The sequence below is a fragment of the Melanostigma gelatinosum genome, assembly GCF_949748355.1.
Source record: "Melanostigma gelatinosum genome assembly, chromosome: 7".
Lineage (NCBI taxonomy): Eukaryota > Metazoa > Chordata > Actinopteri > Perciformes > Zoarcidae > Melanostigma > Melanostigma gelatinosum.
Window position 1 is genome coordinate 7024034 of NC_136640.1, and position 15058 is coordinate 7039091.

The window sequence follows — 15058 nt, forward strand, 5'->3', positions numbered from 1 at the left end:
GTTTTTGCAATATGTATTCACTCATAAGAGCTTTCCTAAAACAACTACAGAAACGTGTACATACCAATGATCAAAAGATTATAAAGCCATGGAAGTGTAATAGAAACCTTTTATTGGTGCACTTTTTTTTTTTTTTTGTTATGTATGTATATATACACGCTTAGGTCACATCAGTACTTGAAACATGTACTAATGGAACATGGATGCTTTGGACCGTGTGAATCCAGCGGTGAGTGAATCAGAGTGCACAGGCGCGGGCCTTCCGTTCCACTTCGCTGCAGTATTTCTCAGAGAGCCCTGTTGCCCTGTGCATTGACAAACATGTCAGGTTTATTCAGTTTAAAGACGGTCATGTCGAAGAAAGACCCATGAACCCCACCCGTACTTACTTTAGCTCCTTCAACTTCTTCTCTTTGATGTCATCGAGGCGCACACGCCTCTGCCGGGCCGCCTCCATGAACTGATTGGCCTCCTTAAAGATCTCTTTGCGCTGAGCCACGGCTGAGACTTCTTGTTCCTTCAGCTGATTTCGGATGGCGTCTGCGTGACGGTGTGCTTTCTGCTGCTGCTTCTCCTCTTCCGCCTTCTGTTTGATGATTGCTTCCTGTTGCGCCCTGTGGGGAGAAAGGTGGAAGGTGAACCACATCCTACTGCAGGTTGTAAGCGGCATTCGACTTTTACTCTGGATCTTATTAATCTTGGATCTTACTTAATTAAAATCAAGTTTCTTACTTCAGCACCCTCTCATACTCTGCCTTCTCCCGGCCGACCTTGATGGACAGGAGGTGGTGTTTGGAGTGGATCTGCTCCGTGCGAGCCGCGCTCAGCATCGCTTTCTCCTGCTCTTGCTTTGCCCTGAGCTCCATCTCTTTCCTCCGCCATTCCTTCTCTGTGCTTAGTTGGTTCCTTCTAGCACGGAGCGCATCCTTCCAAATGCACACACATGTTCACATACCGAATGCTTTAGAGTGCAATGATTCTATATGGAAGGTAAGTGCCTTCAATAATCTGTCTGTAGGATCATGTTCAGCAGGTACCACCTTTGTGGCAGTGGTCAGCTGCTTGTTTTATATTGCTGACCTGCTCGGACTTGTAGTCTCTTGCCTTTTCTTGCCGGGCCCTCAGTCTGGCAATCTCCACCTCCTTCTCCTTCTTCATACGTCTCTGCTGTGCCTCATATTCTGCCTCTCGCTTCTGCAGAGGTCATACAAAGAACCATATTTTAAAAGGCAGAATAAATCAAAGATGAATTTAAAGGGTTTAAGCTGTCCGTGTATTACTGTTTGTCTCTTTCTATTTTCTGCTGGTCGCTGGAGATCAGCGATAATCTCCATCCATGGAGATAATTTGCCTTTCTTCTAACCATTTTGTTTCGCATGTATTCCATATTCCTCGTGTCAGCCAGCTTCTCCTCCTCTCGCCTCAGCTCCTTGGCCCGCATGGTCTCCGTGTTGATGCGCATGATCTCTTCCTGCAGACACTGCTGCTCCTCCCTCTTCTTCTCCATGGCCTGGAAGGAGACAACCAGTCAGACAAGAAATGGACTCCAGTGCAAGTGTACTGTCCAGAGCATGTATTTGACTGTGAATACATGCTCTGTAGAGAGCTCTTTTCAGCTGCTTGTGTTTGGTGTTGTCTCTGCACGGGCTGTGGCTGCACCTTGAGGTCTTCCAGGTTCATTTTCTCCTGTTTCTCTTGTGTCTGCTCTTTCTCCTGCTCTCTCATCCCGTCTTCTATTTGCTTATCAATTAGATGTTGCTGGATCTGGTCGCAAATGTTCTGCATTCCCCTGGGATACAACACAGGCACAACAAACGCATGATAACTACGCTAAAGCCCTTTGCCTTTACTGCTGATTACAAAAGGGAATCTTGTTAAAAGGATGTAGGTGGTTTGCGTTGGTCAAGGGAATTAAAAGCAAACATTTTTTTTGCATCACCACAGTGTGGTAAAAGGGTCAATTCTTTTATCATTATTACAATCCATGACGGCTTTTGTCTGAGTTTCTCCTCACCCGATCCTCTGCTGTCTGTGCAGCTCATCAATCTGCTCCATGGTCTCCAAGGCCTTGCGGCGCTCCAATTCCATCATGGCATCGAGGCGCTTCTCATCCTCTGACAGCTCCGCCTGGATCTCTTTCTTCTCATCGATCTGGGCTTCACGTGTGGCTTGACACTGAGCGGCCAGGATCAGCTGAGGGTGTCGCACACGCACACATTGATGACATTACTAGGAATAATCAGCCGCATTGACAATGATGGGCGGGTCCACTTCCACGTCTACAGCTGCTTCCTACCATGTTGAGCTTTCTGATCTCCTCCTCTTCCTCCATCCTCGAGGCGTTGGCCTGCTCCAACAGGCGCTGCGCTCGGTCCCGGGCCTCGAGCTCCAGCTCGGTCGGTGCCTGATTCTCCTGATGTGAGAGGCCTGCCTCGTTGATTAGATGCTTCATTTCCTCTGCAGCTCTCTGGATGAAATAATAAAAAAAATAAAATAAAAAAAATTGTAAAAGGCTTATTGTCCATCTGCAAGGTAAAGAACAATATTGATTGGAGGTTTTTCATTTTCCCTACAATTTCCTTCTCTTTCTTCCTCTGATAAGCCTCCCTCTGGGCGTCCCTCTCCTCCTGGGGGAGAATTTGGGATGTGATCCGCTGATACTCAGCAGATGGCAGAATGAGCACGCCCCCTGAAGGATCCTTTGATGGGATCCTGGAACGACAGGTGGGAGTTTGTTATATGTGCTTTTTGGGTTTCAGTACTTCATAATCACTGAAGTGTAAGCACCTTTACAATATCGTGACATTCATTTGTTATCTCTATACAACAGCTCTGAATTATAGGGATTGATTAGAAAGTATATATTACTTGCGCAGCATAGTGCCCACCTTTTAAAATGTTCTTGATATTCTTTTGAATTTAAATTGAACTACTTAAATCTTCATCGAATGAGAAGTGAATGATGCTTTTCGTACTAGTACTGCTTTCATACCGCCGCAGGCAAACAGAGAGTTTGCAGTTGATCAGTGTGTGTTAGCCTACCTGAGATTGCGAATGAGGTCTCTGGTCATTATTTGAATCGTCTCTCGCTCTTCGTTCTTCCTGGACTGATAATGACAAATATAGTCGGGGATTAGGTTTACATGATTTCTTCCATATTTTCTAATATATGGTACCACTGACTTCTAAAGCCTACATTTCAGACGTGGCAGACAAAAATGGCCTGCAGAAATGTGCAGTGACTATGCCTGTGAGGGGAAATAACTCAGTAACAGGTGTTAAAAATGAGCATTAGTTACATAAACTGATGTTATGATCCTGAGGTCACAGCATCATTAGGATAAACACTTAACGTTAGCTGGAAGTTCGTTGTCTATGGTGGGCTACAGCATGCACCACGCTCACTCACCGGTTTCGGGCTCCCAAACAGGGTTTCATCCACCTGAGAGGTGTGAGCCAGCGTGCGGCGGCGTGTGAGAGAGCTGCTCATTGACTTCGTGGAGCTGGATGCGCGTCTCTACCAGGATATAAACATTGTTACCACATTGTGTTAATGCATAACTGTTCCCTGTTGATTGCAACAAAAATATCCTAAATTAAGAAGCCTTTGGAAGCGACGTTCCTTCTTATTTTAATCTTAAACTCACCTGCATGGTCCCCGGTTGTTTGTGTCCTGGTTCAACGGAGAATAAACAAAAAGGGGAAATGTTGGCTAAAAGGTAACGTTACTAATTTGTTGTTAACAACTAGACTGACTGAAGTAGCGTGTTTTGTTGTGAAGCGAGCTTGTTCATAAACATGACGACTTCGCGACACCAGTTGGAAAATGTGGAGATGTTTGTTGTTTGTTGTCATGGGAATAAATGCGAGGGCGCCGGGTGCACACTTCCTGCGTGAAATTAAATATTTGTAAAAATGCAAGAACAAAATATATGAAAAATATATGATAAATAAATGAATAAGAAACTAAGAATTATTTATTTAAATGCGCAGTATAAATAATTGCACGGTTATGACAGTTGTCATCGTAAATATGTCAAAGTAAACCAGAATTAATGTTCACAGTTGAATTATTGAATTACATTATATAATAATCAGTATTGCACAGTTGAAGATATAAATTATGGGGTTAAAAAAACATGTTATGTAACACTTTACAGTCAAATTAATAACACTGTACTAGACTAGGTAGATTTGATCCTAAAAGCAATGCCACTTTTAAGTTGTGAACGTCTGTGTGACAATATTAATTGTCTATCTTAGTCTCAGCAGTCTACGATTGAATATTAAAAATGAAAAATTATAAAAGCCTACGGGCACGGAACCATTTGTGCGGAGCGTGTTCCGTGACGGACAGAGAACGGCGGTGCACGTAGTCATGATGGAAAGTTGGCCAAGTCAGCATCGTTGTAGACCCTCTTTTGGTGGGTTTTATAACTCGCCTGGTGTTTAAAGAGCCTTTAAAGGGCTCTGAGGAATGACGTATTTTTCTAGGCCACCTCACTAACCCCGGAAGTTCGCATCGCACCGGTTCCCTCCAACACAAATCAATGGTATTTCCCTATTGCATTCAGAAAATAAACTCTGTGGCAACTACAATATTGTGGCAACTACAATATTATGACACTTCAACGTTTTGTTCAGCATGATAATCTCCATAGATTAATATCACTGTCAACGTTAATTGATAGTCAACGTGTATGCAGTAAAGAGAAGGTGGACATACAGACATACTTGTGAACGAGAGGTGGTGCAATCCCGACCATGTGTGTGTGAAGGAATGCTTCTGTAGCCCGGACATTGAACTGTTGGCTGTGGGGATGCGTCCATATTATTTTCCGAGGGAGTTCACGTCCGCCATTGTTGTGGCTGTGTACGTCCCCCCCCATCAGCTGACGATGAGGCAGCAGTGGACACCATCCACTCCACTGTGTCTGGATTGCTGATTCAACATCCAGGTGCGTTTTTGACTATTATGGGAGACTTTAATCACACCAATCTGGATAAAGCCCTGCCAACATTCCACCAGTATGTTGACTGCCCCACTCGGAACAATAAAACTCTGGACCTTCTGTATGCTAATGCTAAGGATGCATACAGTGTCTGTCTATCTATACAGAGATAGAGTTGTTTAATGACACTAAAGACTGGTTTGGTCAAATGCGCATGCGTCACATTTTACACACGACCTACCTGCATTAAAGTATGGACGATTATGTAGTTTTACTTTTGGATAGACAAGCATTCTTATTCATGTTTACTGTTATATTTCATGTTTTATTCACATTGACTTGCCTGCAACCCTGATTGACTTTGTATCTCTGGTGCAACTTTCTAAACATTTTGAACCCACTGTTTGTGTCGGATAGGTCTTTTGCTGCTGAGGATCATCCCCTCACTCGCAGAGGAGCCTCCCCCTGGTCTGCTGTGACTATTAGACTTTACAGTAAATCATTACCCAAATGAGGATTCCTTCCATAACATCCTCAGATGGAGAAACAACAACACATACACATGCATTGTTCACGTAGAAGGACCTTTTTTTTGTAAATAGGAGCCTCAAGAAAACAACAGATCACAAACTGATTGATTTCCTTCTCCAATCCCTCTGGCTGGCCTGCAGCGGATGGTAACAACCCAGATTAAATCAGCTCCGGGTCAGAAAAGTTGACCATTAACCTCTCTCACTGATTGCGAGCACTTCTCCACTTGTAAGCAGCTGAGTCCGTACGTTTGATCCTGTAGCAAAGTTCACCGTCAAGAAGTCTGTCAAACGACAGGAGCTTGCTCCTTTTTTGCTGGATTGGTCCTCTATTCTTCCAGTTTTTCCCATTTTTATAGGACTAAATCTGCAGCCATGGCCACAGCGAGTTATGGATACTACCAAGGCACTATATTTACGGCCATGTTTGTGGGCTACACACTGTACTACTTTAACAGAAAGACTTTCTCCTTTGTGATGCCTTCGCTCATGCAAGAAATTGAGCTGGATAAGGATGACCTGGGTATGACACTCTTGATTTATCATCGACTTTATGCCTGATTGTTGTGTTTGCCACGTTGTCTACATACAAAGGAATATAAGTCACAATTAACGCTGTTATAGTGAGGTAGCGTTTTTCATGGAACTCTTTTTAAAACATTGGAATTGTAAAAATCTAAAGCTGTATGAACTATTCACCCCAAAATGTCAACATCCTAATCAACCCTGACTTATACGTCGACTTATCCTCACACACTATATTTCTTGGTAGACTGTTAGCTGTGTGCTTTACAGAGAACTGTATAAAGATTTGGGACCGGACCATCTTTCCTTTTACATTTTTTATCTGTCATGTGTAAACATCGCTCCTACTGCCCTTCCTTTGTTTAGGCATGATCACCAGCAGTCAGTCTTTGGCCTACGCTATCAGTAAGTTCATCAGTGGCGTGCTTTCGGACCAGATCAGCGCCCGCTGGCTCTTCTCCATTGGCCTGTGCATGGTGGGAGGCATCAACGTGGTCTTCTCCTGGTCCTCCACTGTCGCTGTCTTCTCTGCCCTGTGGTTCCTCAACGGCCTGGGCCAGGGCCTCGGCTGGCCTCCCTGCAGCAGGGTGCTGCGCAAGGTACCTTAGCGTCAAGCCAGTACATCAGTGCAGCTAAATATAGACATCCAATACGTTTCTTTTTCTTCTCTTGTGTTTAAAAACAAAACAAATGGGCACCATGATACACCTAGTTGACTGAACTGTGTTCAGTTATAGGTAGAAACACCTTCAAAATCAAAATGTATGCACAGTACAGTATGAGTGAAAAAGCTCCTCCTTCCCTTGTTTGACCTCACGGATTCGTCGCCATCATGCAATTTGGCAACTGTCAAATGACCGTCACACGTGTTATTTATTACCTGCTGTCAATTCAGAAGATTCAATTATTTCATCCCTCCTGTATATCAAAGGCAAGATAATGCCACTTCCTGTCAACTCTGTCATGACTCCATGTAATTATTTCCTCTCTTCTTCTGTCAGTGGTTTGAGCCTTCTCAGTTTGGGACATGGTGGGCAATTCTCTCCTGCAGCATGAATCTGGCTGGCAGCTTGGGCCCCGTTATTGCCACAGTGCTGACCCAGAGTTACAGCTGGAGGTCGATACTGTTCGTATCTGGAATGATTTGTGTGGCGGCCTCCTTTTTCTGTCTGCTGCTCATCAAGAATGAGCCGAAGGACGTGGGGCTGCCCAACATAGAGGCAGCAGCCAAGAAGAGCAAAGGAGGTGAGACTTTACTGAGTGATTCATAAGAACTTTCTTCTTCCTTTTTTTTTTGCCATTACCTCTCTGAATACGGCACATTCTATTTATTTTAACAGTACTCGTGATTAATATGCAGCGGTGCATTGTCTAGATGTGTGTGTGTTTTCTCACAGCATGTGCCTCTTATGTTGTGACTAAAGGTCGGTGACTCTGTGGACTCTGTACCCAGTGTGCCCCTCTCATGCCATTTGTACACAGGCAATGTGAGAAAGAGGCAATGTTTCATGCATGAGTCTGATCAGAAGCAGAGATCCTTCTGTGAATAATAATCCTCTGTCTTCTGCCTGCTTCCTGTTCAGGATCCTCCAGTGATGAAAGCACCCTGTCCGAGTTCCTGCTGTCGCCCTACCTGTGGCTGCTGTCCGTGTGCTACCTGGTGGTGTTCGGGGTGAAGACAGCCTGCACCGACTGGGGCCAGCTATTTCTCATTCAGGATAAGGGCCAGTCTACACTGATGGGTACGGAAGAGAGCGTAGAGTAGACGCCTCCACTTTATGTTTGGGAACATGCTGAGGATTCAGTTTGGGCAGGTTATGTTATTTCTTGTCAATCACTGTGTTTCTTCTTCATAGGTAGCTCATACATGAGTGCGCTGGAGGTTGGAGGCCTGTTCGGCAGTCTCGCAGCAGGTTACTTTTCTGACAAGGCGGTGGCCAAAGTGAGTTTGAATATGGTACACGTGAATGATTTTTAAATACTACACAATAAACAATAGTCATATACTGTATGTGTTACCGATCAGCACGGAGGACTGTGTCTGTGACTCACACTCCAAGTCTCAGATGTAGCACAGCACCATAAATGACAATACATTGTCTCTGATTTTTGGTCTCCATTTTATAATTGAATGAAAATGGAATTTAGCCACAACAGAAACCAGTATAACTATTATTTATTTCCTTATTTTCTACAGAAAGGCACGAGACACTATGGCAATCCTCGCCATTTCATCCTGATCTGCATGATGGTTGGAATGTCGGTGTCCATGTTCCTGTTCAGAGTCACAGTTACTCCCGACAGCTCAAAGGTATCTGTTCGAACACCGACATCCCATTCGACAAAAGCTAACAATGAAGAGATTCTTAAATGCCTGTAAACATCACGACTGCCTCTCATTTGTACCTCCAGGTGTGGATACTCTGCTTGGGTGCTGCTTTCGGTTTCTCGTCTTATGGACCAATAGCGTTATTCGGAGTTATAGCCAATGAGAGCGCCCCCTCCAACTACTGTGGGACATCACATGCCATTGTTGCCCTCATGGCTAACGGTACGTTGAGTGGTGCACATATGGAGCCCGACGTACAGCTGTTACTAACTGCCGTAACACGAATGATACGATACAAATAGTTCCTCAGTGATACTGTTTACTTGGTTTCGTTGATATATTGTAAGATATACTTTTTATATTCTCTAATCCTTGGGAGTAAACTTGTCTTCCCCTCAGTTGGTGGCTTCCTGTCTGGACTTCCATTCAGCACTATTGCCAAGCACCACGGCTGGGAAATGGCCTTCTGGGTAGCAGAGATCAGCTGTGGCATCGCCGCGGTTGGATTCTTCCTGCTGCGCAACATCCGCACCAAGATGGGTCACGTGTCCAAGAAGGCCGACTAAAACATCTTTACACCCAGAAGAAAACTGGATACTTTAAGCCATCAATGTATTTTAATATTTTTGTTACTTGATTTTTTTTTTACCGTAGTACTTTGTCTTACAGGACATAAACTAAGCCCTGAGACGTTGAGTGCCTTTTCTTGAAAAAAGAAAAGTTTGAAAGGTGCTTTTCTACAGTATTAACGCTCATGAGATCAATAACAAAATGTAAATGACTGCACATTGTTTGCCATATAATGAAATGTGGCAAAAACACATCCAGAGAACGGTTTCCTCTCTTTAAGACACTTTTGTATTTCAATTAAAAGAACAACTTGAACCTGGTTTAAACTGGTATATTTTATACAATATCTGTTTTTAAATAAAACTACTTTGTAATGTTGAATCATGAATGGAATTACAAGAATTAAACATCTTTTTTTGTAGAAAACTAAATGTGTGGTCTTCAATGGCTTGAATAAATGATACTTTGTTGTTAGGTTTCATAGTTTATGCGCAGCACACTACAGTTAAATCACTCAAGTCCATATAAATGCAGCCAAAAACAAACATGTGAAACAGTATGTGATTAATCTTCAAGTATTTACAAAACAAAATGTATTTACAATTTGTTGACCGACAGTCCCGATACCAACTTGGAAAAAGAAACAACGAGAATCCATTTGTTCCCCCCCACTTTTAACCACCTTCATATGAAATCAGTGAATCTGTTGTGGTTAGATATCATATCACATTCTATCTAGACTTCTCTGGTTCACGATCCGGCTCCAAAGTTGCCAGCTTTCTCTGCGATCTCCAGTGAACCCTTCAGATTCTGGTCAAAGAGTTCACACCTGAAAATCAGAGGATGCACGCAATTGGATGTGTGAGTGTGGACACTTGATATGTAATCTAAAACGTAACAAAACCCAACAACTCATTTTAGGACACAGAACGGAAAGCAACACCATCGTGATTCTCTCGTATTTACCTGATTGGCATTTCCAGAGAATAAAACGGGTTCTTGAGTGCATAATCTGAATAGATCTCATAGATCTTCCTCAATAGCGCATCAATACCGGATTGTCGAGGATCCGCCAGCACGATGAACTTTATCCCTGAAAGAACAGCGAAGAAACAAGCAATGAGGAGGATATCAGTTTAAAACAACGAGAGGATACAGAGTGGGTCGATTTTTTGAATGGGACTTAATATAACCGTCTGCTTTTTCCCTGATAGTTGCTCATGACAATGAAAATGATTGTACGGGTCCTTGTTTCACCTACAGTAACACGCTACTGACCTGTGAGAGTCTGGTAGCAGTGGAGTTTGAAAACATCGGTTTCTAACATCTCAATCCCTGAACTGCCAACGTCAGGAGACAGCTGTGAACCTATAGCAAACAACCTGGGGGGGGGACACATAAAGAAAAGGGGGACTTAATCCACTTATATATATATATATGGGCTGTAGTTACATCCTCCTGTTACTGTAGACACAGAGGAATGATCCTAATATTTTGTATTTGATTGGTGCTCTGCAGTGGTATCAATATAGAAACACATCAGTTAGAAATACATCAGACCCAGAGTCCTCTTGACTTACGAGTGGAACATGGATGCCAGCATCAGCTTCTCGTTGGAGCTCAGGCGTGCCCGACCAAAGCGAATGGACACCGGGTAGTTTGCGGGATCATTTAAATATGCAAGGGTGTCCTTCCCCTCTGCTGTGTTCCTGCCCACCACATCGACTCCGTTAATGGACAGCACTGCGTGGCCGACTGGAGAATGACATTTATTAGTACATGTACTTGATTTGTTTAGGTCTTGAGTAAACTATCTGCTGGCTAGTAGAACGAGCTAACGTTACACTCCAACACGTTACCTCTGATTCCGTCCCGCTGTCCAAACGACACGACGACCTTTTCATCGTGGTGCTTCAGCACTAAATCTAACGGGTAGCTAAATGTCTTCTCGGTCTCCGCTCTCGGGACGTAGTTATCATATTGGTAAATTAAACCTCCAGCCTTGTTCACCACATACACACTGTAGATCACCATCTTTGCAACGTCCGTCCTGCCCAGCTGACACGTGTCACGTGACCGGGAGTGTGACAGGCCAGCAAAAAAATTAAAATAATGTTGTTTTTTCAAATTACTTTGATCTTTGTATCAAACTCAAACCTGCCGGTATAACTATAGAGTACATGTGCAAAAACTGAGCAATTCGGTGAGCCAATAACAATAAAAAACAATAAAACTCAATTTCCCATAACCCCCTATTCCATTTCCGCATATACGGGTTGTCTAAGGGGCTCTTGCACGGGTGGACTTCCTTTCGCTCCGACATCTTGACGAGGAAACATGGTGAGGACAGTTATTACACGTCTTGTCGAAACAAATTAAAACATCTTCCACCTTCCAGTCACTGATGTCGAGTTGTAGTTATTCGGATGATCTCACGACTGCATTGTGCGTTCATACGATGTAACCGGAGTGTGTAGATGAAGGATTAACGGGTTAGATGTGACTCATTTAGCGGTTGGCTAGCTTGCTAGCTAGCGTGCTAAATCCTCCATGCTTTCATGTTCAACTGGTTAAAGAAAATGACCCGTCACTGATGATCCCCCTTAAATTATTGTTATGTAAATATAATTTACCCTCTAGTCGCTAACAATGAACGACTACAATGTCGCCTGTTATGACACTGAGAATATTTAATGCAAATAGCGAGTTTTGAACGTTTTCTGGGGTCTGAGGCAAGGCCATCGCATGCCGGCCAGTAGCGTTGTCCTCTGGCCTCTCTGTCAATCAGCTGCACATTTTTTACATCATAAGCATCATTGTACTTAAAACACGGCCGTTAAACCTGACATGGCCCACGTGTAACGTTAGCCTCAGTGTGAGACTGTGTGAAGGGTTATAACTCGTTGTCCTCTGCGTTTAGCCTCCTAAGCAGGACAAGAAGAAGGATGCCACGAAGTCCAAAAAGGACAAGGACCCAGTCAACAAGTCTGGAGGCAAAGCCAAGAAGAAGGTATGTAGTGGTTAATAAAAAACGATTTTCACTTTACATGTGATGTGTGTGAATAGTTTCTGATCAGGCATACTACAGAGCTTTCCTAATCAAAAACTATATTTTTTGTGTGTGATTTGAGCAGAAGTGGTCCAAGGGAAAGGTTAGGGATAAGCTCAACAACCTGGTACTCTTCGACAAGGCAACCTACGAAAAGTTGTACAAAGAAGTCCCCAACTACAAGCTCATCACCCCGGCTGTTGTGTCTGAGAGGCTGAAGATCCGCGGCTCCCTGGCCAGGAATGCTCTCCAGGAGCTGCTCGCTAAAGGTGAATTTATTTATTTCTCTGCCCCATATCCCGCATTGGAGTGTTTAACACTGCACCGTACTACACATTTTCTGTTTGTGTTGAACATTTCAGCTGAGCTTCATACTTCCTTAAGCCTCTTGAGTAATCATCTGCCAGAATATATTTCTTTTGATTTAAAAGCAGAGGTGCAGATGGTTTGAGGAGCAACAATAACATGTTTTGTCATCTACACTATTGTGATGCAACATTAAGCTCATGTCATCAGCGCTGCTCGTCGGCCTCGTCTTAACATTTCTAAACGCTCTCGCACTACGTATCCACGGTAACGTGTTTCTGTGGCGGTTCCATCGTTTGTTCCCAAATGACCGTGATTTGCGTGAGTGCTGTGCAGCGTGTGTCTACCGCTAACATCACTTAGCATAGCCGCAACATTGTTTTTGTAATCTATTTTGAAATCCTTCACTCTTCTGTTCAAAACAGTGAATGCCGTTTCAAAACATTTTAGTAATGTGGAACGTTGTTTCTTCCCACCAGACATCAAGCAATCCGTTTAGATAATAAATGGTGGACTTGGTTCAGTGTCTTTTCTATATGAAACCTATAACAGAAGGGTTTGCTGTCTGTTGGAATTTAAAAAAAAACAGGCATTGCTAAACGCATTAAAGGAGGAACTTTGAGTGAATTGTGTTACCGATCACGTTTTAGTGACATTGTCTCACAGCCACTCAAATCTACGCAGCTTTAAAAGCTGTGTTACCATAAAGAGTTAAACTGCATTCATCTACGCGTGGGATAAAAGTTATCGCTGACTCTGCGGCTTTGTTCTGATAAATGAATGCGTATTACTTGTCCCACACACAAGGCAACATCGTTTTCAGGCAAGCTACAGTAACACTTAACGTTCTCTGTATGGTGCCAAAATGTAATTGTTCTTAAACTGCGGGAGTTCTTTTTCCTGTCGTCTCTAAAGGCTGTGGTCATACTAGTTTGTGAGATGTAATGGCTACATCAACTGTGTAGCTGACGCGCCTAAATCGCTTGTTATAAGTATTCAAATGAAACATTTGTGTCTGCTCCATTAGACTAAAGCATAAGTTGCAGTGCAGGGTAACTAAAATAAATGAACATATGAAATGGTTGTGTGCATAAAAAAGAGATTGCATAACATTGTACTGGTTTTGTCTTCCAGGCATGATCAAACTGGTGTCCAAACACAGAGCACAGCTCATTTACACCCGTAACACCAAGGGTGGAGATGAGGAGGGAGCTGAGAAAGCACCAGAGAAACCAGAGAAGCCTGAGAAACCAGAGAAGGCTGAAAAGGCCGAGAAGGCAGAGAAAGCAGAGAAAGCATAATCGGGTAAACAAACAATACATCTGTACGAGTTCTCTGTTGTTGTTTTTTGGGGTTGCATGCACTGACCTGCAGCCTCTCTTTGTCTTGCAGGTTCTCCTGTTTCCTCTGAGCTGTTTGTAATAAAAGGTGAATAAAAAATGTAAAGACAAAATCACATCCGTGTAATTGTTTACTGTCCATGTGAAACTTGCAACATGCAAACGCGGTCCAAAATTAAGAACACCCTCTAAAAAAGAGAGGCACATTGCTTCAATAACGTACAAAAGTTTAAAGGGCCGACATTTCATTGTGGATAGATGAAATGTCAGTCTTGTTTAAAAACACGTAGCTATGATAACACTTTTGAACCTTTTGTACTTAAATAAAGCAGTGTGTCCTCAATCTCTTGTGGACACTGGACTTTCTCTTTATTTTTTATTATACTGCTTGGTTTGAGGTATTTTTAAAATTTGAGGCTGTCAAGGCAATCCGTTCTAAACAGCACACTGGGGATTAGTGTTCACACTCCTGAGCATTTAAGACTGAACGCATTCGCACCGCATTCAGTGTGTTTGGCCTTCAGTTACCATCAGCGTCCTTGTTACTGTAAGTCCTCAATTCTGCTGCATGTACACCATGTACCTAGTGTTTGTCATCCAACAGATTCAGGGAGACGTCTTCACCCGACACCTGGATTTCTGTGTGAGATGGATTTTTTAATTTTTTTTTCTTGATGCAAGAGATCTATCATTTATGTCCATTTGTCTGTTAAAAGCCACAGGCAGCAAAAGGTTATGAGATATTGATAAGAGATGGCATGAAATGAAGCTATCCCCACTGTTTGCTCGGGGCATTAGAGAGAGGGGTGGGGGTCTTGTGATTGATGCGGTCAGACATCCCTTTGTCACTGCTCAGCACTACCTCGAGCAGCTACAGCAAAACAAACTGCAGGATTCATGGCGCTGACAGATGCGCCTCCCATCAGCTCCTCCAGCATCAGCCTGTGAGAACACAAACATTACAATTTTTTCATTGGAGGGGACTTCTCATGATAAACTGGATTCTTTTTTTTTTTTAGCAGATAAATTGTCTTTATAAGTGTCTATTTTCTGGGCTCCGGTGTGTGTCCTGCATTGAAGTCTATGGCCCATTGGAGGAAAAACCTAATCTGTCACTGGTGGTTGATTTATTACAGAATAAATTAGCATTGCACGAAAACATTTTTGCTAAATACATTCTCATTCATGTAATGGAGCAGATGGCAAATACCGCTCTCTGTATCTGTTTCACCCTTTAAAGTGTGTATGCACAACGAAGGTGGCTCAGAAAACTTAATGGAACTTTCTTTGCAACAGGAAGCAAATGTTAAATTCACCCGTTCACTTGAACGGGAGTAGAATATAAACCAATGTTAATTTCTTGCATGCGTGACACTGTCATGGATTACATGCAGACTTTAATAGTTGTTGATGTTATCGGTAACACCTGTGCTTTTCATAATGCAGTATGACAAGTC

At 43.0% G+C, this 15058-nt stretch overlaps 4 protein-coding genes across 4 annotated transcripts; 2 read left to right on the forward strand and 2 right to left on the reverse strand.

The window, feature by feature from the left end:
* Positions 1-203: 203 nt before the first annotated feature.
* On the reverse strand, positions 204-3723 carry cfap45 (cilia and flagella associated protein 45). Its single transcript, XM_079271556.1, has 12 exons — positions 3648-3723; positions 3410-3517; positions 3043-3107; positions 2574-2712; positions 2297-2467; positions 2015-2193; positions 1660-1789; positions 1364-1510; positions 1081-1194; positions 733-926; positions 390-614; positions 204-305 (listed from the first exon to the last, which is right to left on the reverse strand). Exons 1-12 carry the CDS (start codon positions 3651-3653, stop codon positions 239-241), a joined length of 1545 nt encoding a protein of 514 aa, XP_079127682.1. The 5' UTR covers positions 3654-3723; the 3' UTR covers positions 204-238.
* A 715-nt stretch (positions 3724-4438) lies between these two features.
* On the forward strand, positions 4439-9230 carry slc37a4a (solute carrier family 37 member 4a). The gene is made up of 9 exons (XM_079272466.1): positions 4439-4958; positions 5370-6005; positions 6374-6606; positions 7009-7252; positions 7591-7749; positions 7864-7949; positions 8205-8318; positions 8420-8558; positions 8736-9230. Exons 2-9 carry the CDS (start codon positions 5858-5860, stop codon positions 8900-8902), a joined length of 1290 nt encoding a protein of 429 aa, XP_079128592.1. The 5' UTR covers positions 4439-4958; positions 5370-5857; the 3' UTR covers positions 8903-9230.
* A 162-nt stretch (positions 9231-9392) lies between these two features.
* trappc4 (trafficking protein particle complex subunit 4) lies at positions 9393-10940 on the reverse strand (the record flags this gene model as incomplete). Its single annotated transcript, XM_079271271.1, has 5 exons — positions 9393-9735; positions 9873-9999; positions 10185-10288; positions 10487-10661; positions 10766-10940. The coding sequence occupies 5 exons, from the start codon at positions 10938-10940 to the stop codon at positions 9657-9659; spliced, it is 660 nt and encodes a 219-aa protein (XP_079127397.1). The 3' UTR covers positions 9393-9656.
* A 248-nt stretch (positions 10941-11188) lies between these two features.
* rps25 (ribosomal protein S25) lies at positions 11189-13717 on the forward strand. The gene is made up of 5 exons (XM_079271272.1): positions 11189-11246; positions 11827-11916; positions 12041-12224; positions 13396-13566; positions 13654-13717. Exons 1-4 carry the CDS (start codon positions 11244-11246, stop codon positions 13560-13562), a joined length of 444 nt encoding a protein of 147 aa, XP_079127398.1. The 5' UTR covers positions 11189-11243; the 3' UTR covers positions 13563-13566; positions 13654-13717.
* The last annotated feature ends 1341 nt before the right edge of the window (positions 13718-15058 follow it).

Bases quoted from the DNA above. Each gene is read 5' to 3' on its own strand.
- rps25 (XM_079271272.1), top strand. The intron at 11,917-12,040 runs GTATGTAGTGGT...TGATTTGAGCAG, and splicing joins GAGGCAAAGCCAAGAAGAAG to AAGTGGTCCAAGGGAAAGGT. The intron at 12,225-13,395 runs GTGAATTTATTT...TTTGTCTTCCAG, and splicing joins CCAGGAGCTGCTCGCTAAAG to GCATGATCAAACTGGTGTCC.
- slc37a4a (XM_079272466.1), top strand. From the start codon at position 5,858: ATGGCCACAGCGAGTTATGGATACTACCAAGGCACTATATTTACGGCC. The intron at 7,253-7,590 runs GTGAGACTTTAC...CTTCCTGTTCAG, and splicing joins AGCCAAGAAGAGCAAAGGAG to GATCCTCCAGTGATGAAAGC. The intron at 7,950-8,204 runs GTGAGTTTGAAT...TATTTTCTACAG, and splicing joins CTGACAAGGCGGTGGCCAAA to AAAGGCACGAGACACTATGG.
- cfap45 (XM_079271556.1), bottom strand. The intron at 1,511-1,659 runs GTGCAGCCACAG...GTCTCCTTCCAG, and splicing joins TGAACCTGGAAGACCTCAAG to GCCATGGAGAAGAAGAGGGA. The intron at 927-1,080 runs GTCAGCAATATA...TGCATTTGGAAG, and splicing joins GAGACTACAAGTCCGAGCAG to GATGCGCTCCGTGCTAGAAG.